We start from the raw sequence: 27,962 nt of genomic DNA, 5'->3' as shown, positions 1-27,962 counted from the left end.
TAACCCTGCATTAGAACTCAGTCAAAAAGTTACCAAAAAGCATCTGTTCCAACGTTTTATTCACTACTGGTCTAGTTTTTTTACATTTCTTCAGACAGTGCTTGTAAACATGTCCTTATTAACCCAAGTTACAATTTTGGTTCACTTCACTCGTCATAATACCACATCTTGCTTTTGCCTGCATTTTTCCTTCCATCCATACTGCTCTTAAATGATGTCCGTACTCTGGTTACAGCTGGTTTGGCTGCTCTGTCACTGGGCAGTCCAGCCACTGTGTCTCTGCTGGTGAACCTTGGCTCTTCATGGGACCTGTAAAGACTTTGGTCCACATTTTTAAATGTCCTTTCTGTATTTCTTTCTCCAAATCTTAACGGCCTGTCACCATCCTCTCCTGGTCCACGATTTGTGACTCCCCCGACTTTGTTATTAATGTATGTACATTTTTGTGTCTGCTGCTGGTGGAAGCCATCATGCTTCCTCTTAGGCACGAACTTCAACGCCTCCTCCCATTTCCCCGTCTCCTTGAGGGTGAGCATGATGCGGATCATCTGGTCCAGAGTCAGAGTTTTGGCTCCTATCTCCCAGTGGAGGAACTCATCCAGCGGTAAACGGGCTGTGGCCAGCTTCAGACGCTTGGCATTGGCCAACGACAAGCCTGACTGGATGGATCGGTCCACCAGAGCTCCAATGATGTAGACCTTGGAGTGGTCAAAGGTGCGGAGGACATTGGGGGAGTCCGCAGTGAGGTATACGAGCCGTTCGCGGGGGAACAGATCGACATGCTGGCGGTCACTGCTGGTAATGAGCAGGCGGTTCCAGGCCTCTGCACCGTATCGTTTGAGCAGCTCCTTCTCGTAAGCCCCGCCTGGCTGCAGGTTGCAATAGTGGAGGTGGTAGGGCTCAGTGGCACGCCGGTTCCACCCTTCCACCTCCATCAGCTGGGACACTGTGTTCTCCACCTCCCGTCTGGACATATGGGAGTCGTAGCTCATGTCAAACACTAGCGGCTGATCGAACAGCATGGCCTGGGCGCTCCTCCAGGCCAGCAGCTTGTCCAGGGAGCGGCTCCAGAACTGGAGGAGGAACGTGTTTTTCAGTTCCTCCGCCTCACCGGCCTGTCCTCTCTTCTGCTCCATTATGGCTTCCCTCTCCACGTTCCTCTGCTGCTGCTTCTCCTTACGGCTCCTTCTGTGGCCCTCCTTGATGGCCAGGAACTTCAGGTACTTCTTCCTGGAGGACTTGGTCGTGAGCTTTGCCAACGTCTGAACCTCCTCATCAGTCATCTCCTGTGGTACAAGCTTCCCAGCTTGCCGCCACATCACAACCAGATCCCTGGTTGCCTCCAGTGAATAACCGTCCTTTAAATCACCTCCTGGTTCTCTGAGGCTTTCATCATCATCACGTACGTCCTCTTCATTGTGGACTCGTTGTTTCTCTTCTGCTGCAGCTTTTGATCTCATTACAGATTTCCATTTGTCCAAATCTATTGCCTCTATTTCCTTGGACTGATCTCCTTTGGGCTGGAGAGCATCTTTCCACACTGGGCTCCCAGTATTGAAGTGGCGTTCAAGGATGGATCCTCGGTGATGACAGACTGGGAGGAAGCTTATGAGCTGCCTATTGGTAACACAGGATGCCACAAAATGACTGCATCTGTAGAGTTCATGAAAACCCTGGGTGGTGAAGAGCCGTAACATCGCGATGAATAACTCAAAACCGCAGCTGAGCGCTAAAACTAGGAAATGAAGGCTGCCACTATGTCCGGAAGGATTTAAACGGAACAAAATAAGTTACCGAAGAGGCTCTGCTTCTCTTCCATTCTATAAAAAAATATAACACGTGAAGGCAGCACACTATCACTATGTCTTAAATATTCCCGAACTTGACTTCACTCGTTTTCTGCATCAATGCTTGTCATAAATAAGGGGAAGGTCACGTTGCCACACGGTGTCACACTATAATATGTCGTAGTGAAATCACACTGTTTGTTTGGTCTTAATTTTTTATCCCGCTCACAGTAAGAAAATGTTTTAACCTATATAAATCCACTATAGCTCTCACTCTCTATGGAGCCTTGATATAAACAATGATAATGATCATAATAATAACAACAATAATATTTACAATAACTTTAATTTACTGTAGTTTCCAGGCAGATTGTTATAGTGTTGTACAGCAACAATGACGCAATTTCCTCCCGGTAACAAAATAAGTGGAGCTAATTTTGTTAGCCTCGAAAATGAGTTTGTTTTTGCCAAAATTAACTTGCAAAAAAGACATAGATGAAGTTATCAAAGGCGTGGCAGAAAAAGTCGTAGTTTTGAGGTTTGGGAGAGACGAAGACTCAGTTTGCCTCCAGCTCGACGAGATCGTAAGCAGGGCTGTTAATGTAAATAACCAGACGGCTGTTTAGTGTCCGTGTGTTTTGCTGTTGCTGATTTGTCATTTTCTGTCTTCTGCTAGTTGTCTAAAACTGCCCACGACCTCAGTAACATGGCATCGATCTACATCGTCGATGTGGATAAAGCTCCCATCTACACAAGATACTTTGACATCAGTTACATCCCCTCCACTGTTTTCTTTTTCAACGGGCAGCACATGAAAGTGGATTATGGGTGAGAGAACTAATTTGTCTGATAAATATTTGAACGATTCACTGGGTCAAAATGGGTCTGAAACTGTCGATATCCATTATCAGTCGCACTGCCGATTATTTTCTCAATCAGTCTATTAATGCGTTGGTCAATAAAATGGCCATCACCGTTTTCCACGTCCCCGATGGCATATTAAAACTTCTTGTTTTGTCCAGCTAAATGTCCCAAACCCCCGAATATTCAATGTAGAGAATATGGAGAAGCTGAAACCAGAGATTTTTGCATTTTCCCTTAGAATATTATTTAGAATAGTATTTAAACAGAGCCCAAAGTGACATCTTTCAATTACTTGTCAACAGTCCATATCCCAAAGCTTTGCAGTTTAATGAAAGCAGAAAGTATTTGGGCTGCAACTAACTATTATTTCCGTTATCTGTTAAACAGCTGATTATTTTTTCCGATTAATCAGGTAGTCATCCAGTCAACGAAACACCAAAAAAAAAGGTGAAAAAATGGCTCTCTCTTTATAGAGCCAAAGGTGACAACTTTAAATGTCTTGTTTTGTCCAACAAACAGTTCAAAACACAAACATCTTCAGTTAACTGTGATATATGACAACGAAAAGCAGCAAATCCTCACCCTTTAGAAGTTGAAATCATATGATATATATTTAACATTTTTGCCTGAAAAATGACAGAAACGATTAATCGGTTTTCAAAATAGTTGCCGATGATTTTTCTGTCAGTGGACTAATCCGTTCATCAACTAATCATTTCAGCTCTACTTTAAAGTCACACTTTAATTATCCAGCCCCCGATCTGGTCAGTGAACATTAATGATTCATATCAACACATACAAACTACAAGTTACCACAGATGTACACACTGTGATAAAAGAGTCAGATGGACCTTATTTGGTTGATAATTGCCCTAATTTTTTTTTTTCTTTCAGCTCCCCAGATCACACCAAATTTGTCGGCAGTTTTAAGACAAAGCAAGATTTTATGGATCTGATTGAGGTCATCTACAGAGGAGCCATGCGGGGGAAGATGATTGTCCAGAGTCCCATAGATCCTCAGAATATCCCTAAATATGATCTCCTCTACCATGGAATTTAGACTCAACATATCCAATGTGTGGCCTCACGATCATAATGATTTATTTCTGAGTGGCATCTACCACTGCTGGTTGATTAACTCACAAAAATAGCTTTGACTTTCAGACACTAAAGAAACATCTGAGGAAGTTTTAAGATAAAGTGTCTCAGATTAGGAGCCTTATTGAATATATTCATTTTCCAATGGAAGTCAAACAGTACATTGCCATTTACTTATGGTCCTTTTGTTGGGTTGTGGAGTTTTTGACCACTATTAATACTATGGAGCAAATGTTTAATGTGTGAGTCCCCATGTTGTTAGTTTTTGTGCACACAAACGGGGACACACATACATTAACACAATACACGTTCCAGCCGATGGTTTCACACAGGTTACATGTCAAGAAACGCAGTGATGTGAAGGCACTGTGAAGTAGAAGACTGCAGGCTAGCAAACAAGGATGTAAATAATGCAGGTTTGACGAAAAATTGGTTTTGCAAGTGTTTTGTGAGGATAGAAAAACATTAAATACATTTGTTAGACCTCAAGGATATACACAATTTCACTTGGTTGGTAATGCAGTTTGTAAACTGAAACTTTGGTTACTAAGAAATTCCAAAAGGCACCTTTGTACACGCAAACACTGTTTACCCAAACCTCGGGGATATGCAGTTGGTATAATGTAGGAGTCTGGTTGGAAAGATTGAAATTTAGTGCAATTTTATGACAAATACACACAATGCAATGGGCTTTGTTAAAGTTCCCACAGTCAAATGTAATAACAGCAGGACATTTTTATTTTTACAGTTTTCTCATTAGTTCATGTTTGACAGACAGGGTGTGATCTCTGATAAAGGAGTCTCTGCAGCTTTATTCTGATTTTTTTTTTTTTTTTTTTTTTTCTTGTGAAAATGTCTAGTGGAATTTTGATATTTCCCATGGAAACCAGCTGTTTATCAGCAGAAAGATACAATTAACTTATCCAATGTACAGACTCTGCTGTTATAATAAACTTTTATATTTTATCATGCGCCATAAAGTTTTTTCCCACATATTCCTTTTGACTCTGTTTGTGCTTTTAAACTTTTTAGTTGGCGTTTTTGTAAACTTACTGGTCAAACTGCCCACGGGAGGAAAAAAAAAACAACTTTAGTTCACCAAAAACTGAAAAATCATATAAACTTAATAGAAAACATTCATTTACAGCTTTCCTGCAGCAATGGAAGTAAACGAAGCCTTGTAAGTTAATGCAAACTATTCCTACAGGTGCCCCAACCTTTGCTGATTACTTACAACTCTACAATACAATACTCTCTGCAAGACTGTGCTTCAGGAAGTAGTATCGGATGCTGCTATCAGAACGGTGAGAAAAACGCAAGTAACACAGGAGGACAAGCTGGTTTGTTGGGTTCATTCTGTAAGATAATGATCCAAAATATTAGAGAAACACCTTATGATGGTTTCACATGATGGAAGATAAGCACATTTGCTAGTGTGTTTGGTTGCTGAATGAGTCAAAAATGTAGATTAAATCAAGGATTTTCAGATTACCTTGATTCCTTTTTAAAAAAAAACCTTTAGTATTTATTTTTTACTTGTTCTATGCTTTAATTTCCATTTACACTCAGACATTATACTATGTAAATTTCAGTATCAACTGGAAAAATCAAGGTGCACTGAGCACTGAGTAGAATACTCAGTCTAATGTAGTACAAGTCAACGGTAACACAAACCACATCCGTCAAAATTATCATGCAGTTGAATCAGCATCTGTCTAAACAGTGTGAGCAAAAACTGAACATGATTTTCATGTAGGTAGGATTTATTGCATGACTGTTGTATTAGACTGCATTAATTTCACCTAGGTGTACCTAATAAACTGACAACTGGGTGTAATATTTTAACAATTGACTAAATAATTGTTTTTAAAAAATCAATAGATGTACTAATAGTGAATTAAGTCTTAGTTGCAACACTAGATAATATAACACCGAGTCCATCTAAATCTGATGCTGTGGTGTTATAAAATAGCTTTCACTGATTGGCTTTGATTCACCTGTGCTCGGAAACTGGCTAACTCTCCATCCCTTTTGATCTAAAGGTGTATTTCCACATTTACAGGTGACTCCACGCCGTCTCTTCTGCCCTCTGAAGCAGACCCGAGTGCTGCGATGTGAGGATGAGCCCCACAAGAGGCAACATCAGCTGAAGATGAGGATTTGTCAATGCTTCCATTCCTCTTGTTACTCCAAACTACATACAGAGGGTTGGACCTGTAATCAAACTGCATTCAAAGACAAAGACATTGGAGACAGAAGTTATTTGTGTATTTAGTTTTATAGTTTCCTTTGTCTTCACATCTCTTCACATCTGCAAATAATCAAAAATAGGTCTATTGTTAAAAAGTGATGGCTAACCTCTGACTGTTCCTCCTCTTTCACTATGTCCTGTTTTTGCCATATTTTGTCTAAATAGAGATGATTCGATTAGACAGATATATACCTCGCCATAATAGATGTATTCATCACAAGCTTTTGATAATAATTCTCACCTTTGCATTTAATAGCAGCCCCAACACTGACGCAGAGCAATACAATACCAAAGACACCCAGAACAGGCCACTGCCACGGGACTCCACTGGCTGAAGATTCCTCTAGAAACTCTGACAATGAAGAGTAAATTTCTCATCTGCACCACAATGAGACAGGAGTATACAAAGAAAGTGAAATTATAATGAGCTCTCGCTTGTTCTTACATTACTTTTACAATCACTTCTACCTTCAGCCTGTCTTGCTACGCTGTGACCGGCTCCAGAGCGAGGGAGGCTGTGTTTGTTGTAGCCGTAACCCAGGCTCTTGATGTCCCTGCCCCAGTAGTAGTTGTTGGTGCGCAGAGGGAAGAAGGGGGCCATGTAGGCTTGCGCTCTCTGGGCTGGATGGACCTGGTAGCTGTCAGGGTAGGTCGCTCCACTGTGGTTCTGCAACCACCTTTCAAGAAGCCTGACACCCATTTATATAGCACAGAGAATACTATAAAAAACCTAAATAAATCATTGCTATTGGTATGTTGTTAACTCAAATGCATTGTGATTTTGAACATAGCACAAAAACTGCATCTTTGTTTTCAAAGATTAAAGGATAGGTTCACATTTTTTTCAAATTTGTCTTAAACCTGTACGTATATACATTCACATTGAAACAGTTTTTGGTCTCACAATATCGTTCTTTCCATAGTGGCTGTGAAGAGATCCCTCCATAGCGCAATTTCAATGTAAGTGAAGGGAGAAAATCCACAGCCCTCATTTTGTGTAAAAATGCATTCCAAAGTTTAATCAAAGCTAATGCGAAGCTTCAGCAGTCTGAGTTAGACAACCCAAGTCGGTATCCTGCACAGTTACTGTCACCAAGGAAATGCTGTCCGTGGAAGAGGAAATTTCATACTAAGACACTGTTACTTTGGAAGATACCCAATGTATTTGTCTAACACAGACTGCCGAAGCCTCATGCTAGCTTCAGATTATCTTTATAATGAATTTTTACACTAACAAAGACTTTGGATTTTGTCCCACACCACTTATATTGAAACTGCTTTGTGAAGGGGTTTTTTGGCCAGTACGGACAGGAGAAACAATTACAGCAGCCAATAACCCTTTCAATGTACATCTGGGCATGCCAGTATTGTATTCAAACGGACTTCAGAAAATCTAAACCCACCCCTTAATGGGAATTTAACTACATGACCTACTTGTCAATGAAGCTGTGGTGTAGCAAGAATATGGGGTCATTGGCTGCAGTAGGGACCAGAGACATTGTGCCATTGAGGTATCTGTGGACTAGGTTGTGCATAGAGGCATTCAGGTGTCGGGAATCATCAGGAATCTCAAAACCTTGGAGGACAGAATAACAAATTTTAAAAACTAAATTTAAAAATTGGTCAACCTGTTTTTTGTTTATTTTACATCTTAATCTTTTATTGCTTCAAATTGTTGGTATTTCAGTGGCAGACATCTTGACGTAAAGTCACCCGTTCTTAAGAAGAAATATAATTTGTGTATTAGGCAATTTACCTTCTAGCTTGTTCCTGAAGCTGTTCCTAGATCTTCTGTCAAATGGAGGTGTGTCAAAAAGCGTTGCTGCCATTGAGGCTTCAACATCACCAGCTGTTGGCAGTGTTTTGAAGTTTGGATCCTTTCCGGGATTGCGGATCAGATGTGGAGGATCAGAGGCATCAGGGTTGATGCAGATTATACTAAGACTTTCCTGAAATGGACATATGGTCTGTGGAGAAAAGAAAGATCAGTTAGAGGGAGAGGAAAACACAGGCATTTGGAAAAGAATGAGAACAATATCTCACCTTCCACTTTGAGAAAAGGGAAACACTGTCTATATGACCATCTTGGCCAACTCCCCCAAAGTACTGGTTGGTGCAGATGTTGCAGTGGTTGGTTCTGGTCCAGTCCCAATATGGGATGTAGAAATCTTGGTTTCTTGTTAGTTCCCTGATTTCCCTCTCAATAAAGAGTAAGAACAATCTGTGCCAGAAGAAAAAAGCAGGGCCCCGGTGTGCAGCATTATCTTCAGAACCAGCGTAGCTCTTAGCTGAATAGTAGTGCATCCATACATACAGATCATAGACACTTGTGTTGTGAAATGCATAGTTCCTGTCCACTGTTGTGTCGTTGCTTGTAAGAATCATGTAACGGTTGCTGGGGCTCTGTTTTGCCTGGTGCAGGCTTTTGAGGAAGGTCTCCCTCTCAGAATCAGTCAGATCTGTTATTTCTTTCCTCTCCACGTGGTGACGTTGCAGACACCAGGGTCCTCTCCAACCTGGGAGGCAGTGACCACAGTCAAATCCATCGTAGTTCCCCCAGCACGTACACACTGAATCATAGAAAGCACGAGGCCAGTTAACCCTGTAGTCCACTGGTTTTGGGAGGTCTCTTGCAGGGTGTGGTGCACAGACTCCTCGCCCTGAGCTAAAGCCACAAGGAGACCCATTCCAGAGGGGACAACACATCCGGGTCTGCAGAGCCTCTGGTGTTGTACAGGGACGTGGAAATTGAGCCTCCACATCTCTGATGCTCATCAGATATAACAAATGGACCAGCAAAAACCACTGAAATGATAGCAGCATGATGGATGCGATGGAGACAGATCACTGCACTACTTGAGTCCCCCATTAAACACCAGGAGGAAACAGCAAACTCACCAGCTTGTTACTGGAAGCTTCCTTTTAAAGGGCAAATGTCGTAAGAGTCTTATAAATTGACATTCATGCTACAATATTTGAACAAGTGGTACATGGGCATTTCTGTGAAGTCTCCCGACAGTAGTTCAATTACACTGCTCTGTCTCTTACATAAGACTGTGTGTTACATCAACGGACCACTGGACCTCTGTACTGTCCTACTATATTTTCAGTACATATGGTTAATTTTTACAGAGAATCAGGAGTGAATGGCACGGCTTGTGTTGTATCAGCTGTGTCAACATAAGACCCAAAAAGTTCATCAGGTTTGGTCAGTGTCCCGTGTTTGTGTTTGTGTGACAAAGAGCAAGAGATAAGAAAGAGAAGAGGAGAAACAGAACTTTGGATGGATCGAACATTCAAGTTTAGGTCATTGTATTGTCGGAAGAAAAAATCTTATCAGCTGTTTAGAAAGCCTGCATAATGAATCACCTAGCATGTTGGCAAATAAAAACATATTTTTCTTGAAGACTGGGTATGTCTATTATTTGAGAGGTGGGAGAACACCTGATAGCAATATGTTCATAAAAGACAGGAAGGAAACTACAAGCTGTTAAACAAATTTCAAAAGCTTTTTTAAAACGGCTTTGTGAATTAATTCTACAAGTTAATAAGAGCCAAAGTCCTGCCCCACTTCCAGGTTAGCCTCTTTCCCACATGCTCTACTGTAATTGCCACTGTCTTTCTGAAAAACAGATGCTGGGATTTTATATGTTATGGTATTTCTGTTCTGGACAGTAAAATTTGAGCAACAAATCAGGTGAGGTCTTTATATTTCTTACATAGCTAAGACTAATTTAACTTCTATGGACAGAAAAATTCATCATACTCCAGCTCGTTAGAAGTGCCAATGAAAGAAGCCGTGCTATGGAAAGAGGCTGACAAATGCAGTGGTTACTTTGAAAAAGGTAATTGACTTTCTGTTGTTGAGTAGAATATGGACAGAAAACGTCATATTTCAGAATAGAAAGAATGATAAAAGAAGCCCCCAGTGAGAAATTATACTTCAGTACATATAAAACTATTTGTTTACAATGAAAACTATCCTTTAAGCTTTATTCATTATAACAGCAAATAGGAAGAATCCTTAATTCCTAAAAAAAAAAATAATTTAAAAACTTCAATTGTCTCATGCACAGGAGATATTGTACTTTAGTGGTGCAAATAACTTAACACATTTGTAGCTAATCAAATTGTCAGTAGAAATGGATCAAACCAAGGATGGATTACCAACCATGCAAAGCGGGCAACTGACCGTGTGCCCCAAACCCTGAAGGGCCCGCAAAGCTACAGGTTTATCCATTTCCAATTTAATTAGTTACAAATGTGTTAATTGCACTATCAAAGTACATGCGGGGGGGCAGAGCCGAGGAAAGTGAGTTTTTCATGACTTCATCCCAATGTAAAGTGAGCAGGAACGTGCGTGTGGGGCCAGCGGACGAAACCGCACAACACGGAAGTTTTATTCAAGTGGCTACATCCATGAGCAGGGAGGGGGAGGAATTGGAGGTGCAGAGTGGTTTGCTTTTGAGAATTTTCAGATCTTGCATATTGCTTTAAGCATTGTTTCAGCACAGGAGATCTGGTTGCATAGGACTCAATGGGAACTTGGAGGCGGCAGAACAATTGGTATATTAAGAGGGCAGATGGAGGGCCCTGACCAGCTTTATGCTCCGGGGTCCCCTAATGGATTAATCTGGCTATGGATGAAACTATCGCTTTTGGGGTTTTGCCTGGTTGGTAATCCACCGTTGACATTTGGTCTGGCACCCAAATCACGTCGTAAACAGCTTTGTAGTTTGGTAGAGATTACGCTTTTATTGTGAAAAACATAACTCGTACAGGAAGCGTCTCTTCTTCTGGAGGAACACTGGAGGAAGCCGCACGGCAACAATGGCAGCGACCTTGTGCAGAGCGTGCTGTTCATAACAATTTAATTAGTGAACCACCTGAAATGCTCTTATATTGACCACGCTAAGTGACAGCTCGGTGTTCACAGAGCCCCTTTCCAGATCGACATCATGATTTCGCTCATCAAGGCTGCTGTCGGCGGATTGACCGGTATCAGTAGAGCCCCTGGTCACCGACAAGGTAACGTTAAAACCGGTTGGGTAACGTTAACGTTAAACTTTATTTATTCGTTTATTTAACTGGTGCAGTGCACATTAATAAACACTACTATACATTTCAGAGCTAGCTAAAAGGATATGTTTGTTACTCTCAATCTCTGGACAGATGTAACATAACGGTAGTCACCCTAAAAAAAACAACATACAATTGAAGCAATGATTTAAGTAGGATGTAAACGTGCAGACCAATAATAAAAAGGAAACTGCTGAGATAATGTGTGCTATGGAGGACATCATTATGGTATATTGACAAATACAGCGCGGAAGCAAATAATACACAGAGCAAGCAACACATATATAAGGTAAACACATAGATCACTGTGTACAATAATTGTAAGGCCCCAATAAAAGACATGCAAGAACTGTGGCTTAAAACAGGTACAAAGAGACATACTGGTGATAACAAGATGGTATCAGGACAATGGGACAATATTTTTGACAAAGCTGACAACCAATGAACTATTTTATATGTGGAGGCATAAGATCAACAGTCTCAAGCGAGGAGAAGTAAAACTAAGGCTTAAATTCTAACAACTGTGTCAGTAAGCTGAAAAACAAACAGTTAAGACTTAAAATCAAATAAATCAAAAAATTAACTCGTAAAATCACCACAGTTTCTCTCTCTCTCTCTCTCTCTTTGCTGTTGGCTTGAATAGAGATTTGTTCAAATTCACAAATATAAATGGAGCAGTACTATATCAGCTGTAACATATGACCATTCTGTATTAGGCTGATTTTTTGCCCAAGATCATGCCAACATGTGTCCACTGCTGTTCATTCCACAGGACCTTTGTACAACCACTTGAAGGTCCTAGCTGCTGGGCTTAAGACATATGACATCCCTCCAGACTACAGTGGTAATCATCCGTTGACTTATCATTTATTTGTTGTGATTTCTTTTAAAACAATTTTTAAAATGTTTGTTTTATATATTATTTGATTTAAGGCATACGATTGTTACAGTTAGGTGCATAAGTATTTGGACAGTGACGCAAGTTTTGTAATTTTGCCTCTGTACACCACCACAATGGATTTGAAACAAAGCCATCAAGATGTGCTTTAATTGTAGACTTTCAGCTTTAATTCAAGGGGCTTAACAAAAATATTGCATTTACTGTTTAAGAATTACAGTCATTTATATACAGAGTCCCTCATTTTCAGGGCCTCAAAAGTAATTGGACAAACCAACATAATTATAAATATCAGAGTTATATTTAATACTTGGATGAAAATCATTTACAGTCAATGACTGGCCGAAGTCTGTGACCCATGGACATCACCAAATGCTGAGTTTCATCCCTTGAGATGCTTTGCCGGGCCTTTACAGCAGCCGCCTTCAGTTGCTGTTTGTTTGTGGGTCTTTCTGCTCTCAACTTTGTCTTCAGGAAGTGAAGAGCTTGCTCAATTGCATCGGTGTCAGATGATTGACTTGGCCATTGAAGACTATTCCATTTCTTTGCCTTGAGAAGCTCCTGGATTGCTCTTGCAGTATGTTTTGGGTCATTATCCATCTGTACTGTGTAACAACCTCCTATCAGTTTTGAAGCATTTGGCTGAATCTGAGCAGATAGTATAGACCTATACACTTCAGAATTCATTCTGCTACTTCAATAAGCAGTCGAATCATCAATAAAGACCAGTGACTCAGTTCCATTGGAAGCCATACACGCCCATGCCATAACGCTGCCTCCACAATGTTTGACAGATGATATGGTATGCTTTCCAGTGGTTTGCACCTTGTGGTAAACCCTAATTATTTACATTCATGAAGGCACCTCTTGATTTTGACAATGACATGCCTACCTCCTCGAGAGTGTTTTTGATCTGGCTAGATGTTGTGAAGGGTTTTTCTTCACCAAGGAAAGATTTCTGCGATCATCTACTACTGTCTTCCGTGGTCTTCCAGGCCTTTTGGTGTTGGTGAGCTCCTAGTGCATTCCTTCTTTTTAAGAATGTACCAAATTGTTGATTAGACCTCTCCTAAAGTTTCTGCCATCTGTCGGATAGGTTTGTTTTGTTTCTTCAGTCTAATTATGACCTCCTTCATTTGTATCAACACCCCTTTGGACCACATATTGAGAGTTCCCATGAACAGCTACCAAATGCAAATTCAACACTTGGAATCAAGTCCAAACCTTTTAATCTGCTTAATTTTTTAAGAAATATCGAGGGAACAGGCCACCCCTGGCCATTAGACGGATCAATTGTCAGTTGTCCAATTACTTTTGAGCCTCTGAAAGTGAGGGACTGTGTATATGAATGGCTGTAATTCCTAAACGGTTAATGTGATATTTCTGTTGAACCCCTTGAATTAAAGCTGAAAGTCTACACTCCAATCAGTTCTTAATGGCTTTGTTTCAAATCCATTCTGGGGCTGTACAGAGGCAAAATTACAAAAACTGTGTCACTGTCCAAATCCTTACGCAGCTAACAGCATATGTATTCATGTAGACAGTGGAGGGAGAACAGACTGTAGAGAGTTTCAGTTCTCTGTGTTTTTTCCTTGGTCTTTGGATTTTTTAAATCTTTGTGCAAGAGGACATGTTGGTTTGAAACTGTATGTAAATGTTGTTCTCATGATTCCCTGTGTTTGTTGTTACTTCTGAAGATGTGGTGCTGCCAGAGAAACCGAAACTGAAGTTTATGAACAAGGTGCCTAACTTAAAAAAGGCTAAGAAAGAGATGAAGAGGCTGCGGGATATCCAAGGCCCAGCTAGGGCAGCAAATGCCTTCACTACAGGACAGTACGCTATTGTGGTGAGTGCATTTATTTTCTGTAGACACTGTTGTTTAGTGATATGTTACAGCTGCTTGAGACATTAAAGTCTATGAAGATTATATTACCTGCAGGTTTTTGTTTTTATCTTGTGTTTAATATTTAACCTTCTGTAACTGTGTATTACCAGACTTGTAATGCCAACTGTTGCATATGTCACAGTCCATACAAAATACAAGTACAAAGTGCTTAGACATTTCTTATTTCCAGTACAGAATTACACTGAAACTTTTCACTTCAGTTTTACATTTATGCAAAATAAGAAATGACTCACTCTGTGTGAGAACTGTTATTCAACATATGATATAACTTGAAATATTATCCAGTCATGTATCAAGAACAATAACATTTATGACATTATCTCTCTAGTTAGGGTTTTTTTCCCCATACACATCTTCTAACTCTGTATTTATGCCATGTTAAAAAATACAAAGTGATTAATCAGAGCATGGCATTTACCTCTCTTTACCTTTCTCTCTCTGGTACTCAGGCCATGGGAGGGGGCTACCTTCATTGGGGTCACATAGAGATGATGCGTCTAACAATCAACCGCAAGATGGATTCCCGGACTACATTTGCCCGCTGGCGCATCAATAGCCCATACAAGCCCATCACACGTAAAGGTCTGGGTCAGCGCATGGGTGGGGGCAAGGGAGCCATCGACCACTATGTGACACCTGTCCGCTACGGTCGTTTAATCGTGGAGGTGGGTGGAAAGGTGGAGCTGGGGGAGGTTGAGCACATCTTGACTGAAGTGGCAAAGAAGCTACCCTTCCCCGCCAAGGTGAGATGACAGATACAGTATATACTTTGCCAGTTGCTGTCTTAATAAATGCAATATATTCTGAAAGAGTTTCCTTTAATGTAATTTGAGTAGTGAGGTCTAAAAGCGATGATCACATAATGGCGCATTTGGTTTGGTAAATCATTTAAACTCAGTTGGCACCTTAACTCCTTTCTAAAACAGTTTAATCAAAAATTGAACATTATAACCTTCAGGAAGGTAGGATTTGCATTAGTTTAAGATAGGTGTACCCAATAATCTGAAATCTGATCATATATGTATATAAATTGAAGAAAAGTGGTACGGAGCCCTGTGGAATTCCAGTTTACCTTATAATATATTTGACTTCTCACAGTTACCTAGAAAGCACTGGTGAGGCCTCTGGACAAAATGTCTGCAGTTAAAACTGCAATTAAATACCCAGATGAATGAGATGCAAATGTGCAAAAACAATGTAACTGTACTAAATATATGCTATACATTGAATGGTGTATTTGTTTACCACCTAATTACATACAACCTTTGTTGCAATTCACAAAAATAACAATGAATCTTTAAACATTTGTTCTTGTTGGAAATAAAATGTTATGTGTAAGACATTTTATCACTCTAATTGTTATTAATTTAAAACTGCACTACTGCACTTCTGACAGTTTTTCCCCCTTTGTATGTATGCATTAAAATATATTATTACGATTTATATATTTCAGGTAATGAGCAAAGAGAGCCTTGCGGCGCTGCAAAAGAAGCAGGCTGATATGGAGCAGAACAACCAGAATCCCTGGACCTTTAAGCAGATAGCGCAGGGCAACATGCTGGGTATCAGGAAGGTGCTCAGCCCCTTTGACTTGCGCAACCATGGACGCTTCACGGGCAAATTTCACCTCCCGGGGAGGGTGTGACAGACCTGAGGGACAGAAATCAATACTGTCATACTGTGACACCATCCAGACCACAGCATTGAGGAGGCAACGAAAATTTTGGAAGCCCCTGACTTTCAGTCATATTCGGGGATCTTCTTTCATTTTTTTTTTTTTTTATGCAAACATACCAGTGTATTTGACATTTTCTTAAATGGACTTCTTTTTCCTTTTCCTGCTTAAAAAAAAACCTAATAAACTAGATTGTGTATTTCAGTTTCACATGGAGACTCAAGTATTGTGACAATATTGAATTTGAAAGTCTTTCTGTCTAATCAACTACAAAATGATGTAGAAGAAAGGAAAACATCTCTACAAATTTCATTAAATTAAGAACAAATAAAAAAACACAAAATACTTTATTGAAAATTTACTAATCAAAAAACAAGAAGGTGCTGTGCGTACTGCTAGAGACAAACAGTTGCCAGGGTGCATCATTACCTGTACTGTCATTTGCTGCAACAAAATTATTACACCTATGTTGAAGTAAATACCAACATTTTCTAGTTTGTACATTTTGAACAGTCCCTTGTGTGTAACGTTCCACAACTCCATTTCCCAATAGGTTTTGACAGCACTCAAGCATGAACCTGCTATACCTTTTTAAAAAAAAAAAAAAAAAAAAAAAAAATGATGCTATCGTTATAATATCGAGTGTTACAGATTTTATCCGTCAGTAGCTTGAAATATGAACATAGAAACCCCAGCATCAGGCCAGAAAGGCAGACGAAAACATTATTCTATCAGGATATCAATATCAGATGTTTTTTTTTTTTTTTTTTAATTCCCAAAATGGCTTCAATCCACTATGGATATTGAGTGTTCTCTGCCCTGCTGTGATTCTTACAGGTAGCGTTTTCGTCTTGGCGCTCTGTCCATGCAGTGATTTGATTATCATATCAGGGAGGGAGGGAGGTGTATTCGCGCATAGGTTATGCGCTCATACATTTAATATCATATTAAAATATGCTGCCCGCCTACCTGGTGTTTAGTACTGAGTTTACCATGAGAGGAATAGCAACCTGACGAACGCAAATCCGGGTGAAAAAAACCTATGTTAATTTCAGGGCATGCGCGTTGTGCGCTAAACTGTTCGAAAACAACAGCGCGAAAAAGTGGCTCGGCAGCTGACGACTAGTGTTAACTACCTGTCTAGTTTGCGATTTAATGTGTAGATGTGTGCGATATTTGTATCTTAACGTTATATAACTATTTTCTTCTTCTTTTTTTTTTTTTTACACGAAGAAAAGCCCCTGGTAAATGTTGCTTTACTAGTAATGGCCACGTTAGCTTAGCCTAACGGTACTTCGACGTTACGTTGCTTTACATTTACATTATCATTAACTAGCTAGCAGATATGAAACCCGTACGAGGTTCTAACCGGGCCGCATCAAAAGCACCTAACTTGAACAAGAAGAAAACAGATGAGACGACGAAACAACAAGCAACGGAGAATCAAGTAAGTTAAGGTTAACGTTGACTCCATGTTTGTATTGTCCTGCCAGTCTCTGGTGAACATGTTACATTCTCTAAACGATTAATCATGTTTTTACTTTAGGGCCAGGAACTCGGTGACAATAAAAGTGGGAAGAGCCGCCACTCAAAACCAGCACAGAAGAGAAAAGGTTAGCGTAGCTCTTTTAGCACGGTGTCCTGCTTCTTCATATGCCAAATTAGATCATGCACTTCTCTTCCGAGAGCACCTTCTCTCCTAACACCCCAACATGCCTAACTAGTATTCACTGTGCACTTTCGTTGCACTTATATATCTGATCTCCATGCACTTTGTCGTTTAAATAGATCTGGCACTTACTTCAAGGTGCCTTACTGTACTGAAGCTTTAGTATCACTTGTAAGTCGCTTAGGATAAAAGCGTCTGCAAAATCGGTAAATGTAATGTAAATGATAATGGTGCACCACCATCTAATGTAAGATTTTGTCCACGAATTAAACGAACCACTCTGATGTTAACGTTCTGTCTTTCTTGTGTTGCTCGTGTTTGTGTCCTGAACAGCTGAGGGCTCATCTTCAGTCCCTAAGAAAGTCAAAGGACAGGAAAACTGGAAGCTGATACCTAGGTCCTCAATCACTGCTCTGGAGAACATAATGGACTTGTCAGTACTGTGAGTTTAACAGCTGAACAGATTTATTTCCAGTTATGTTCTTGTTGGGACTCTGAAAAGCAATATTTACTTATTTTGGCATATGTTCTGACATACAGTTGCATGTAACTTTTGTATTAGCGACAATCACTGTTTAATGTTTTTCTGTTTTTTTAAGGTCATAAATAAAAAGTACACTGCTTTAACATTTTTTTTGAAATGTCTGTTTGCTGCAGGGTTTTTTTTTCCACTTCTTTTTATTTCAAAAGTCAACTAACATATGTAATTTGCCTGGGGCTTCCCAAACTTTTTTCCTATAGCTGTATGTACCTGTACATTCAAGCCTTTCCCCTTGATAAAACTAGGAGGCACTTCAGGTACAGCCAATGAATGAAATCAGCTTTGTAAGACACTTTGCTTCCTGTGTTAACAGAGCTACTCTTGCTTTGAGGCGGACTGAGAAGAAAGAGAGCCAGGAACATCTGAACATAATGAAAAACAGGTGAGCAGTAAGTCAGAAATTAAGATGTAAATAAATGGCATGAATGTTTTCTTGAACAGGGAAAAAAACATTTGATTGTCAAGGACTGTGGCTTATTTGCAATTTGTTTTGTTTTTCTTTCTGCTGATTTATTTTCCAAACTTTCTTAGGTTCCTTGCTCAGTGTGCACAGCTCAGTGTTCCAGTGCAGAAACAAAAATATTTGGAGCGATCAGCTCACTGGCACCATGACGAGACGAGGAAGTCGGTATCCGGCAAGAAGACTCTAGGCACACTGGAGGTGAAAAACCTTGTAGTCTGAGGAGGGAAGTACAGCTAGACTGTGGTTCTTTCACTGATATTTTCAAAATTGAATCCGTTGGATTATTTTTACTTTGCAGTTAGTGCTGAAGAAATTGAATGATTAATCAGTTAGTCTTTTGATAAAAAATTAATTTGCAACATTTTTGATAATCCATTATTCATCTCTTAAGCAAAAGAAACAAACATTTGTTGGTTTATTCCTTACACCTGTTGATTGGGCAAAATAAGCAATTTGATATCCAATGTTACCTTGGTCTCTGGGACCTTACATATGGGCATTTTAACTGTTGTTTTTGTAGACTGAATGATTAATCAATTCATTATCAGCAGTTTATTCAATATGAAAATAAAAGTTAGCTGCAGCCCTAAATGCAATACACAGCAAGGTAATCCAATAAATAACTACATATATTTTCAAATTGTATTTAATCTCCCTCTTTAGCTGCAATGTAGTGCAGCTATCTTAAAAATGTCAAAGTATGTGTGTAAGACAGTGGATTAATTTTCTCTAAGGAAATGGTGTCTGTAGTGTCTGTGTGTTACATTTTGTGTTGACTGCTTTTCCAGGAAGACTTGAGGGCAGTGGTGCGTGCTCTGGAGAGTTCAGAGGAGCAGACAATCTCTTTACAGCACACATGTAGTACGCTCAGAGATCAGGTGGAGGAAGAGGAAGAGAAAATTAAAGAGGTGCGAGAAAGAAAAAAAAAAACCTTACACAAGCATATAAAAATCAAAACATATTCATCACAAAATGTATGTGCACCCTGAGCATTTAATATGTGGTGTTATTTCTTATTAATAGCACCATTCTCAAATGACTGTGTTATTCTATAAGTGATTGATGATTGGTTTAAACTTGGTAGATTTTTACTTCTCAGTTCTAAATTTTTTTTAAGCTTTTTTGGTCTGGTCTTTTGATGAAGAGCTATTTAACATCATGTTTTCATTTTCAGGCAGGAAATTGACATTTGTTTAATAGGATAATAAAATACCAAATTATTGGTTTGGATTTCCATTTATCCATCCCTCTGCTGGTCTAATGTATCCATACACTCTATATGCAGAAATTATGTGTAATGTTACATGTTTTTGAATGTGTTTGGATGATTTAGATGTTATGTTGTAAAAACTGACAGGCAAAAACTTCTAGTATCCTTGAGAATTTACTTTGTTAAATGGGCCATTTCATTACTGTATAACATCAGAATAGAGATGAGCCAGACACAGAAGTTAGACTCCATTTCTCCACACAAATGATTGAGCAACAAGTGAGTCTGGACATGTCTTGTTGGTTCAGTTGAACAGCATGGTGAAATGTGGTCTAAATGTGGCTGTTTTGCTGGGTCTGACATAATTGGTTATTGTTGAGAAAATAAGTCTGAGCAGTGAGTACGGTTTTCATCTAGCATAATATGTTTGAAACACATCAAAGCAGAGATTTTCACTCAAGTTTTTCATTTATCTCAGCAAATAAATGGAGAGAGAAAGAGAATAATATCAACCTCTGCAGTCCCCTTTCTTCTTCCTTTGTTCACACAGAGCTTACAGATAACTGAACAAACAGCTCTCAATCTTCCCCTTCATCCTGCACAAGAAGATGAAACAACATTAGAGGTAAGTGTGAGAGGTGCTCAAAACACTTTCAAATTATCTATTATCTGTTTGACTTGTTCGAGTTGCACAATAGCTGTTTTTGCTATTTAAGGCATTCCTATGCTTCAGTTTTGTTTTTTTTTGTTTTTTTGTGAATTAGTCGACTCTTCCTTTATAATGAAACAGGAACGTCTAAACATCTCCTCTGTGGTGCAACTTCTTTGTAATATTGTGAAAAAACAAATCTGTCTTATGCAAGGCACAGAGAATGTTTGAGAATTTGGCATTCTGTATTCCAATTCAACTATCAACTACTACTGTCAACGACGGGTCACATTTTTGTTTTTCTTGTTTTAGTTTCGGAGAGTATTTTACAAATCACTCCACATTTACTAGAAATCACACAGTAGTGCTAAATATTTCTTGTTTTCTTCAGACATGGATGAGAAAAATTATACCAGACAGTGACTCCGAGACCACTGCCCGGAAACTGGGAGAAATTCTGCAGAAATCAGAGGCCATCCAGGATGTCCAGTTGCTGCTTCTGCATGCACACACAAACATTGATCAGCTGTTCAACCCTGGCATTGCCCAATAAGTGGTGGTGCACCTTGTTCAGAGGGAACCTAGCCAAACCTCTCCTTGTTTTTGAAAAAAGCTTTTTGGTGGAAAGAAAGTTCAGATGTCCAACTTCTGTCCTCAGTTGTGCCTTAACACCAAAATAATAAACATCATTAGAGAAATAATGTACATTCAAATAAAGACTGATGTAGACAGAAAATAAATGTAAAGTGCTACCTTTAATTAGTTTTTTTTCCCCTTTTTTTAACAGTGAAAGAATAGTTGTGCTTTTATTACAAACAAACAAGACTGAATTTGCATAAATGAACTCCAGTTCACAATATAATCATCCCGCATATTTAAATTCTGCTCAGTATGTTGTGCTTCAGTCCTCTTATGAATTCTAATGAATCTATGGAGTATCAGTTCTTTGAACGATACTGCTACAGTACATGTAAGCTTAATGGTATGTTAACTTAGAGGAATCCATATGACAATGGTTACCCTGGGGCCCAGAAACTGCACCATAGAAATATGTGTACTTTGGCTTGTTATTTACCAAGAAGGTGTTTCCTGCTCACAAACCAATAGACAAGATGATTCATGAATTCATTTTTATGCCAATTATGACCCTGCCTTCAGCATGTCGCAACAAATGCGGCATTTTTGGAGTCTTCAATCATGTAGTTTTACTGACCATGTATCTTCTTGTTCTTAGCTGACAGTAGAGAAACCCAGCCTGGTTCACTGTTTGATGAGATGTATACAGTATTTGTCCTTCTGCACTTCACCATTGTGCTTTAGTTTTCATACTTAATTATGGTCTGCCTGACTTACCATGGGAGTTGAACTGTGTGTGAGCTGCCAACATCAGTCCGAGCCTTTAGATCAAACCTTTTTAATGCCAAGGATCCCCATTGGAGTGTATCTCCTTTCAGAAAGTGGTTGTTAAATGGTGAAATGAGTGGGTACAGTCAAATGCAGCCACTTGATTCACTCTAAGATCACTCTAAGTTACAGTAAAATCAGTCAACAGGATTACATCTCTACATATAGGAGATAAGATCTGCCTATTTCTCAATCTGCTGTGGCTCTGACTGATGTGGAAAACAATCAGTTAAAAGTCATATTTAAGATATTTTGAATTTTTCAAAGATGAGAAGCATTTGTTTTTTTAACACATAAAAACTACTTAAAGTTGTTGACCTCTCAGCTACATCTGGGAATTCTTAAGTGACTTCCTTCGTATGGACTCCATGGAGTCATCATTGAAAAGTCGCTCAATGGTGGAGACAAGTGAGGCTTTGATAGCACGGCTTAAGCCTCGGGCAGCAAACACATACAGCACAGGGTTAAGAGCACTCTTGATGTACACCAGGTACAGAGATATGTATGTGCCTCTTAATGCTCCTTTATACAGCTTTTCCAAATCAGATCGTCCATCGGCCAAGGCCCGCAGGAACCGACAAACGAAATAAGGCACCCAGCAGGTGAGGAAGAGGAGCATGGTGAAAAAGAGCACTTGGTACATCCTGTTCACCCTGCGGGCAGTTGAAGGCGTTGAGGAAGTGGGTGTTGGGGGCACTGTTTGCTTAATGGTGAGCAACACAGCCATGTTACTTCCCAGAAACATCAGCAGGGGCAAGATGAAACCTATTATTGTCTCTGTGAGAAACAGACCCATGTTAAACTCCCCACTCTCCAGGCACTGGTATGTCCCATTTATTTCCTTCAGGACAGCGCTGTGCAAGTAGGGGGCAGACAGGATGGTGGCTACCAGCCATAAGATGCCACAGGCCAGAGGAACAGCCCAGGAGGGCCGTCGCAGTCGAGCCCACACAGGCCTCAGCAGACACAGGCATCGCTCCAGGGCCACGGCACAGAGGAGGAAAGCTGAGGCGTACAGCCCCAGGCCTCGCAGGAACATGATTAGGTGGCAGAAGCCGTGGCCAAACGGCCAGCTGTAGTTGTAAGCGATGTAGCCCAGCATGAGGGGGGTACGCAGGAGCAGCACCAGGTCGGCCAGGGCCAGGTTCAGGACATAAACGCGGAAACTGGTGGCAGCACGCGTCTCCTCATTGCTACCTCTGCGCACAAGGTGACGATGACTCCGCAATCCAAGTGTCCAAACCACCAGCCCATTCAGAGGTATTCCCACCTTGAGGAGCCGAGAGAACCAGTTAACAACTAGACAGACTTTTTAAACAATAGTTTGTCTTTTGGGGGAATCTGCTCATTTGCTTTCTCGCGGATGTCTATTAAATATGAAACTTCAGCCAGCAGGCGGTTAGGCCCTGCGTATCTCCCAAAATGTTGAAAATGATGTTAAAAGCAGCTTAGTACGCTATGCTCACCTGTGTACTTGTCAAGTTGAATTTATCATAAAGGTAACATTGTTGTGAATAGAAGAATGTACATAAGATCAGTCATTCAGTGGCCGTAAACACCATAACCAATAGACGACCCCAACTATTATTAAGTACCGTTATGAATCCTCTTTATCAATGTTTCAGCCCTATGTGAAGTGGCAGTGTACAGTATTTATGGCACAGGCTGGCTCTGGAGCCAAAGAGGATTTCTCACCAGGAAGATGACCAGGGTAGCTGTGATTTGGACTCCCTTGATTGTGTCTGCCTGCCAAGAGCTGCTGGAGGTGTTGGGGCTGGTTGGAAACTGTGTCCTATTCATTTCAGCCATTGAGGTGATGTCAAACTGGTGCTGAGCTGAAACACAGTAAACACTGATTTTATGTGACAGATTCATATTCAAATTATGGTAATTTTTCTGTCTTCAAACTTCACTAGAAATATAAAATTACATAACAAAGATGGAAAATGTGCAACATGCATGCTTGCATATGAAAATGGATTTCACATCCGTTGCCTCAAACACAGACATGCTGATGTCCACATCACAAACCAACATGACAACAGAAACTTCCTTCCTTACAGTTCTTCAATTTTTTTTTTAATTTCATCGCCGAAAACTCTTCTCTGCCGCAACATTCAAAGTCTAAAATACACAGGAAGTTTTATACAATCAAGTGAGCGTAGGAATACAATCTGTGGCCATGATGTATGTCTTGACACAGTTATTTTTGTCCCTTAAGAGGACATTGCATTGATGTACATTGTTTAGCTGTAGACTAAACAATGTAACTACTACAAGCTTACCCCCAAACCCTACCCCTAACATTAGACAGTTTACTGGTCAACCATGCACGGACCAGCCTTTTCTCCTCAAATTGGAGTTGAATCCTCACAGTGTCAAGACTTACATATATAAACACACACAATATTGTCAGGTGTTGTATTAGCAGTAATGATTAAAGAGATGGGAATCATTTTTGTTTTTGTTTTTTTCCCCTGCAGCCACTGCTGCCCCGGGGTCCCGCCTGAATGCACGTCTTGACTTGACCTGTTTGTGTGCAGCTGGAATGAGAACAGCATTAACGCAAAGAATCCTGCATTAATGAACACACCTCCTTTGGTCTCAACACGGTAGCAGCGCTAACCCCTGCCAAAGTTATGTATAGCAGTTTTGGTTCTGTGATTAAAACCTCACAAACCTCAGATGTCTAGATTCAACTATAACCAAGATGTTTAGGAAACAGGATTTAAAAAATCTGTCTTGTTAATTTTAAGAGTTTGCTTCTTACCTCTTTTATTTGCGTTGTGTGTATGAAACAGACGGAGATAAAGAAAAAAAGGTGTGCCTACAGGCTGTTATAAGACTAATCTCTCTCTCTCTCCCTCTCTCTCTCTCTCTTCCTCTCTCCCGTGGTTTATTGCAACACACATTTACACATCACTTTCAATCATATTTTTTCCAGCCAATTAAAAGCATTTTCCTCTGTGTCCTTTTATCAACTGCTCCGTATACGTACACATTACAGGAACAAAGTCGTGCATTAAACTTACAAAAAAAAAAATAATGAGAAATAGTTAAAAAGTTGGAAAGTATTTAAATGTTTTTACTTTTATACAATTTTCTCATCAGCAAGTAACCTGTGTAATGTCCTTTTTTCAGCGTTGCACGTTCATGTTCTCCAATTTATTACTTTACTCCTCCACTTGTTCCTCTGGACAAAACTTTGACATCTACTGTAAATAGTCCCATATACTTTTAGCTGGAAGCTTCATATAAATGTTTCCAAATCAGCCTTAGTGGTGAGACGTGTGACAGGAAATGGGGGGGGGGGGGCTGGGGGCGCTACAAATGTCCCTCTGCTGTCTTCAAACTGACAACGTTGCAATTACATGTCCAGCATCTTAGACTCCACCTTGACACATCACATTTGCTTTAGTTTTCTTATATATACATAAATATGTATTATATATAATATATTTCATGTTTTTATGTATGTGCTTTGCTCCATTCTAAGTCCGTGGGAAGCTTGGATTTTTTTGTACCACAGAGTAAGATAGCCTTATAAGAGTGAGAAACTGGTTTTTAACACTGGAAAAAAAAAAAAAAAAAGATGAACTGCTTTGGATCTCAGTTTTAATTTCTTGACACACACACAAACACACACACACACAATAAATTAAAAAGTAGCCACAAGCATCCTTTATCTCAAAATGTAGACGATGAATCCACGGATTTGTAGTGATGGAGGTCTAACCCTTAATTGAAGTGGAGAGCACTTAATTTCCCCTTTTTTTTTTCAACATCCACATTCTTCCATGATTTGAACACAGTGTATTTAATCATTGTATATAAGCAAACTGAAGTTATAAATTTTGGGCAGTTGTTGTGAGTTCTCACAACTTCACCGGACTTCATGCTGCCAGACCCAGTGTTACATGATGTTGAGGTCGTCTGACACGCTTGCGTTGGGCTGCTCAGACACCCGTTTTAACCGCAGTTTAGCAGAAACTCTACATGTTTTGACACACAGCTGTGGTTTATACTCCTGCAAGTTCCGGTTTAGCTGGACCCGCTCCACGGTGCCGCTAAACTGGTCAAAAGCGACAGGTCCCTGGTGTGCCTGGGTATTCCAGAGGCTGTAGCTCAGCCATTAGAGCAGCTATACGTCAAATCCCACTCCGCCACAATATACATGTGGGTCACTACTGATACTGCAATCACTGCGCTTTACCATGATACTGGCCTCACAATTGCAGCTGGTTGTTTAGGGATGTTGAGGCCCTTTTGAGTACACTGAAGCATTGCTTTTCAGGTAAAATAATAAATAGCTATGTAAAGTGGTAAAACAAAGTGAATCCATTGGGATTATCTGCATTTGTGTATATGTATATTTTTTTTAAATATGGCTAGATCCTCATCTAAGTTACAATAAAGAACAAACACAATCCATTTGAACTAATTACGCTCTGGAAGCCGTTCAGTAATATTAATAGACAAGTATTTATAATTTATTTTACACTCTACATCACCCGCGGTAGCAACTACTTGTATGGTAACCAGTGAAGTGTGGAAGTAGTGGAAACGTAGAGCACAAGGCAAAACATAATACTGCTAGTATCAATGCAGGAGACACACATGAGAAATGAGACTTAGCCTATGTCCATAGGTCTGATGTACGCCTGGTCTGAGGATGCTCCCGGATGGAGATGATATGTTTTTTTAATGCTATAGTATTTCCACCAAGTTTTCCCTGATGATTTTCACGTTTATTTTTCTTGTTTGCTACTTTTGTCCACAACAAGTAACTCTACACATTAGGGCTGCTGGGACTTCGGGCTGTGGTTCTCCATATTTGGCAACTTTGAGGCATTTGTACGTAAATAAACCTTGTATGTGCGCAAGCAGATGGATATAAAGCAGGTGTGATTCATCATTGTTCATCATTATGTGACTGTACGTGTGCAACTTTGATAGATGCCAGTTGTTTTGCTTTTAAAGACAGTTCCTAAACATGCATTAAGAACTTGTTCTAGGCCTGCTTTGATAAATGAGGCCCCTGGAGTCCAATGGATGAAACAAGACTGCAGATGTTGGTTAGAGCTACTTTGACTTATAAAAAACACTCAAACATTGTAAGCTCACTATTCACAAGAAGCAACTGCTGATGTGAACCATGTCTCGCAAAGAAGAGATGGCAGAAGACAAGAATTGTTGATTTGCATAAAGCTGGAGGGGGTTAGAGAGTCAATGTTTAAAATGTCTAAAAAAGGGAGACGATTTAATCTCCCTAAACATCCAAGTAAATTTTCTACAGTATACAATATTCAAACAAGGAAAATCTGGCTTTTGGAGTGGCCCAGTCAGAGCCCAGACCTCAACCCAATAGAGATGCTGTGGAATAACCACAAGAGAGCTGTTCACACCAGACATCCTCAGAATATATCTGAGCCGAAGCAGTTCTGTCAGGAAGAGTGGTCCGACATTCCTCCTGAACGTTGTGCAGGTCTGATCTGTAGCTACCGGAAGCAATTGTTTGAGATTATTGCCGCCAAGGGAGGTTCGACCAAGTGATCAAATTCACCAGCACTGCGCATGTTTAATGGGTGTCTTCCGTAAAGACACAAACAGTGGTTTGAGTGTTTGTCTACACCTGTGACTCAGATGAAGATCAGATCACATTTCATGAACAAATAATGCCGAAAACCAGGTCATTCCAAAGGGTTCAAATAAGTTCTCTTGAAACCGTAGTTGTAATTTCATACTAGAATGCTGACGATATTTCGTATTTCTGTTATTGTCACGAAACCCTAGTGAAAAGACCAGAACCACCAGTGCAATTGTCTGTCTCAATACTTTGACTTCCCCAGCCTGTCTGTTGCTCTCAGCCCCAAGCCCTTCCATTTCTCTCCTGAGGATGTAAACTGATTGGAAATATATACTTTGTTTTTTTTTTTTTTAAAAAAGGACGATTGCCTGAAACAGCTGGGCACTATACTTTTTAATACATGTGACTCAAAAAGGATTAAATATGTTATTGTCAGCCACAGGTTTGGGCGCCATAGAAGAATTCATTGCGGTGGGACGCTGATTGTGCGATTGACCCAAAATTACCCACGGTGCCCGTGTTTACGGTAGCGACGCAACATGTCACCCAGTCCAACGGCGTGTCCCACCGAGGTGCTTTCAATAGTTCTGGACACCCATGGGGCTTCTGTGGCACGGCGGAGAAAGTGATCGGGCTTTGGCTGCAAAGGCGATACCTGCTGGTTTTAGACTTGGCACGGGATTTTTTTGACAATAAGAAAAAAATTAAATATGAATATCTTTTAACATTCATTTCTTTATGAAAAGAAGGCTCTTACGACAGCTCTGTTGTGATGTAGAGACACACCCTTCGTGAGGTTTCTGTATGTTATGATACAACAGTTGACCTTCACCAGTAGATGGCAATGCTGCTCATTTGGTAGATCGAGGAAATCTAATTAG

The 27,962-nt window shown here is 40.0% G+C and overlaps 6 protein-coding genes across 10 annotated transcripts; 3 read left to right on the top strand and 3 right to left on the bottom strand.

Moving 5' to 3' along the window:
• Window positions 1-42: 42 nt before the first annotated feature.
• On the bottom strand, window positions 43-1,970 carry trmt10c (tRNA methyltransferase 10C, mitochondrial RNase P subunit). Its single transcript, XM_040135617.1, has one exon. The coding sequence runs from the start codon at window positions 1,695-1,697 to the stop codon at window positions 147-149; it is 1,551 nt and encodes a 516-aa protein (XP_039991551.1). The 5' UTR covers window positions 1,698-1,970; the 3' UTR covers window positions 43-146.
• Window positions 1,956-4,568, top strand: txnl4b (thioredoxin-like 4B). 2 transcript variants are annotated; one of them, XM_040135668.1, is made up of 3 exons: window positions 1,956-2,017; window positions 2,464-2,615; window positions 3,546-4,568. In XM_040135668.1, exons 2-3 carry the CDS (start codon window positions 2,494-2,496, stop codon window positions 3,709-3,711), a joined length of 288 nt encoding a protein of 95 aa, XP_039991602.1. In that variant the 5' UTR covers window positions 1,956-2,017; window positions 2,464-2,493; the 3' UTR covers window positions 3,712-4,568. The 2 variants fall into 2 exon arrangements, with proteins under 2 accessions (XP_039991602.1, XP_039991595.1); XM_040135661.1 differs by lacking the exon at window positions 1,956-2,017 and adding an exon at window positions 2,158-2,371 and having other exon boundaries at window positions 3,546-4,564.
• Window position 4,569: 1 nt separating this feature from the next.
• On the bottom strand, window positions 4,570-9,017 carry LOC120794477 (tyrosinase-like). 3 transcript variants are annotated; one of them, XM_040135588.1, is made up of 7 exons: window positions 8,044-9,017; window positions 7,757-7,967; window positions 7,435-7,576; window positions 6,469-6,689; window positions 6,242-6,352; window positions 6,108-6,157; window positions 4,570-5,974 (listed from the first exon to the last, which is right to left on the bottom strand). In XM_040135588.1, the coding sequence occupies exons 1-7, from the start codon at window positions 8,821-8,823 to the stop codon at window positions 5,786-5,788; spliced, it is 1,704 nt and encodes a 567-aa protein (XP_039991522.1). In that variant the 5' UTR covers window positions 8,824-9,017; the 3' UTR covers window positions 4,570-5,785. The 3 variants fall into 3 exon arrangements, with proteins under 3 accessions (XP_039991522.1, XP_039991531.1, XP_039991540.1); XM_040135597.1 differs by lacking the exons at window positions 4,570-5,974; window positions 6,108-6,157 and having other exon boundaries at window positions 6,261-6,378; XM_040135606.1 differs by lacking the exons at window positions 4,570-5,974; window positions 6,108-6,157 and having other exon boundaries at window positions 6,263-6,352; window positions 6,446-6,689.
• Window positions 9,018-10,777: 1,760 nt separating this feature from the next.
• On the top strand, window positions 10,778-15,768 carry mrpl16 (mitochondrial ribosomal protein L16). The gene is made up of 5 exons (XM_040140809.1): window positions 10,778-11,028; window positions 11,852-11,923; window positions 13,675-13,823; window positions 14,333-14,626; window positions 15,337-15,768. The coding sequence occupies exons 1-5, from the start codon at window positions 10,959-10,961 to the stop codon at window positions 15,526-15,528; spliced, it is 777 nt and encodes a 258-aa protein (XP_039996743.1). The 5' UTR covers window positions 10,778-10,958; the 3' UTR covers window positions 15,529-15,768.
• A 710-nt stretch (window positions 15,769-16,478) lies between these two features.
• LOC120795615 (centromere protein Q) lies at window positions 16,479-20,849 on the top strand. The gene is made up of 8 exons (XM_040137679.1): window positions 16,479-17,005; window positions 17,105-17,171; window positions 17,561-17,669; window positions 18,082-18,150; window positions 18,300-18,429; window positions 19,020-19,139; window positions 19,992-20,066; window positions 20,482-20,849. Exons 1-8 carry the CDS (start codon window positions 16,904-16,906, stop codon window positions 20,641-20,643), a joined length of 834 nt encoding a protein of 277 aa, XP_039993613.1. The 5' UTR covers window positions 16,479-16,903; the 3' UTR covers window positions 20,644-20,849.
• Window positions 20,850-20,932: 83 nt separating this feature from the next.
• On the bottom strand, window positions 20,933-24,341 carry LOC120795602 (C3a anaphylatoxin chemotactic receptor). 2 transcript variants are annotated; one of them, XM_040137659.1, is made up of 3 exons: window positions 24,265-24,341; window positions 23,190-23,329; window positions 20,933-22,764 (listed from the first exon to the last, which is right to left on the bottom strand). In XM_040137659.1, exons 2-3 carry the CDS (start codon window positions 23,301-23,303, stop codon window positions 21,820-21,822), a joined length of 1,059 nt encoding a protein of 352 aa, XP_039993593.1. In that variant the 5' UTR covers window positions 23,304-23,329; window positions 24,265-24,341; the 3' UTR covers window positions 20,933-21,819. The 2 variants fall into 2 exon arrangements, with proteins under 2 accessions (XP_039993593.1, XP_039993601.1); XM_040137667.1 differs by having other exon boundaries at window positions 23,190-23,346; window positions 24,265-24,287.
• Between the last annotated feature and the right edge of the window lie 3,621 nt (window positions 24,342-27,962).

This window comes from Xiphias gladius, chromosome 1 (assembly GCF_016859285.1).
Source record: "Xiphias gladius isolate SHS-SW01 ecotype Sanya breed wild chromosome 1, ASM1685928v1, whole genome shotgun sequence".
Taxonomy (NCBI): Eukaryota; Metazoa; Chordata; class Actinopteri; order Istiophoriformes; family Xiphiidae; genus Xiphias; species Xiphias gladius.
This window is presented reverse-complemented; position numbering and strand designations above follow the sequence as displayed.

Coding starts and splice junctions, on each gene's coding strand:
- trmt10c (XM_040135617.1), bottom strand. CDS start 1,697: ATGTTACGGCTCTTCACCACCCAGGGTTTTCATGAACTCTACAGATGC.
- LOC120795602 (XM_040137659.1), bottom strand. CDS start 23,303: ATGGCTGAAATGAATAGGACACAGTTTCCAACCAGCCCCAACACCTCC. Junction 22,765..23,189: donor CTACCCTGGTCATCTTCCTG/GTGAGAAATCCT, acceptor CGGCTCCTCAAG/GTGGGAATACCTCTGAATGG.
- txnl4b (XM_040135661.1), top strand. CDS start 2,240: ATGAGTTTGTTTTTGCCAAAATTAACTTGCAAAAAAGACATAGATGAA. Junction 2,372..2,463: donor GCCTCCAGCTCGACGAGATC/GTAAGCAGGGCT, acceptor GTCTTCTGCTAG/TTGTCTAAAACTGCCCACGA. Junction 2,616..3,545: donor CACATGAAAGTGGATTATGG/GTGAGAGAACTA, acceptor TTTTTCTTTCAG/CTCCCCAGATCACACCAAAT.
- mrpl16 (XM_040140809.1), top strand. CDS start 10,959: ATGATTTCGCTCATCAAGGCTGCTGTCGGCGGATTGACCGGTATCAGT. Junction 13,824..14,332: donor CAGGACAGTACGCTATTGTG/GTGAGTGCATTT, acceptor TCTGGTACTCAG/GCCATGGGAGGGGGCTACCT. Junction 14,627..15,336: donor AGCTACCCTTCCCCGCCAAG/GTGAGATGACAG, acceptor TATATATTTCAG/GTAATGAGCAAAGAGAGCCT.
- LOC120794477 (XM_040135588.1), bottom strand. CDS start 8,823: ATGCTGCTATCATTTCAGTGGTTTTTGCTGGTCCATTTGTTATATCTG. Junction 7,968..8,043: donor CCCTTTTCTCAAAGTGGAAG/GTGAGATATTGT, acceptor TTTTCTCCACAG/ACCATATGTCCATTTCAGGA. Junction 5,975..6,107: donor AAGAGGAGGAACAGTCAGAG/GTTAGCCATCAC, acceptor CTTTGAATGCAG/TTTGATTACAGGTCCAACCC.
- LOC120795615 (XM_040137679.1), top strand. CDS start 16,904: ATGAAACCCGTACGAGGTTCTAACCGGGCCGCATCAAAAGCACCTAAC. Junction 17,006..17,104: donor AACAAGCAACGGAGAATCAA/GTAAGTTAAGGT, acceptor TTTTTACTTTAG/GGCCAGGAACTCGGTGACAA. Junction 18,151..18,299: donor CTGAACATAATGAAAAACAG/GTGAGCAGTAAG, acceptor AAACTTTCTTAG/GTTCCTTGCTCAGTGTGCAC.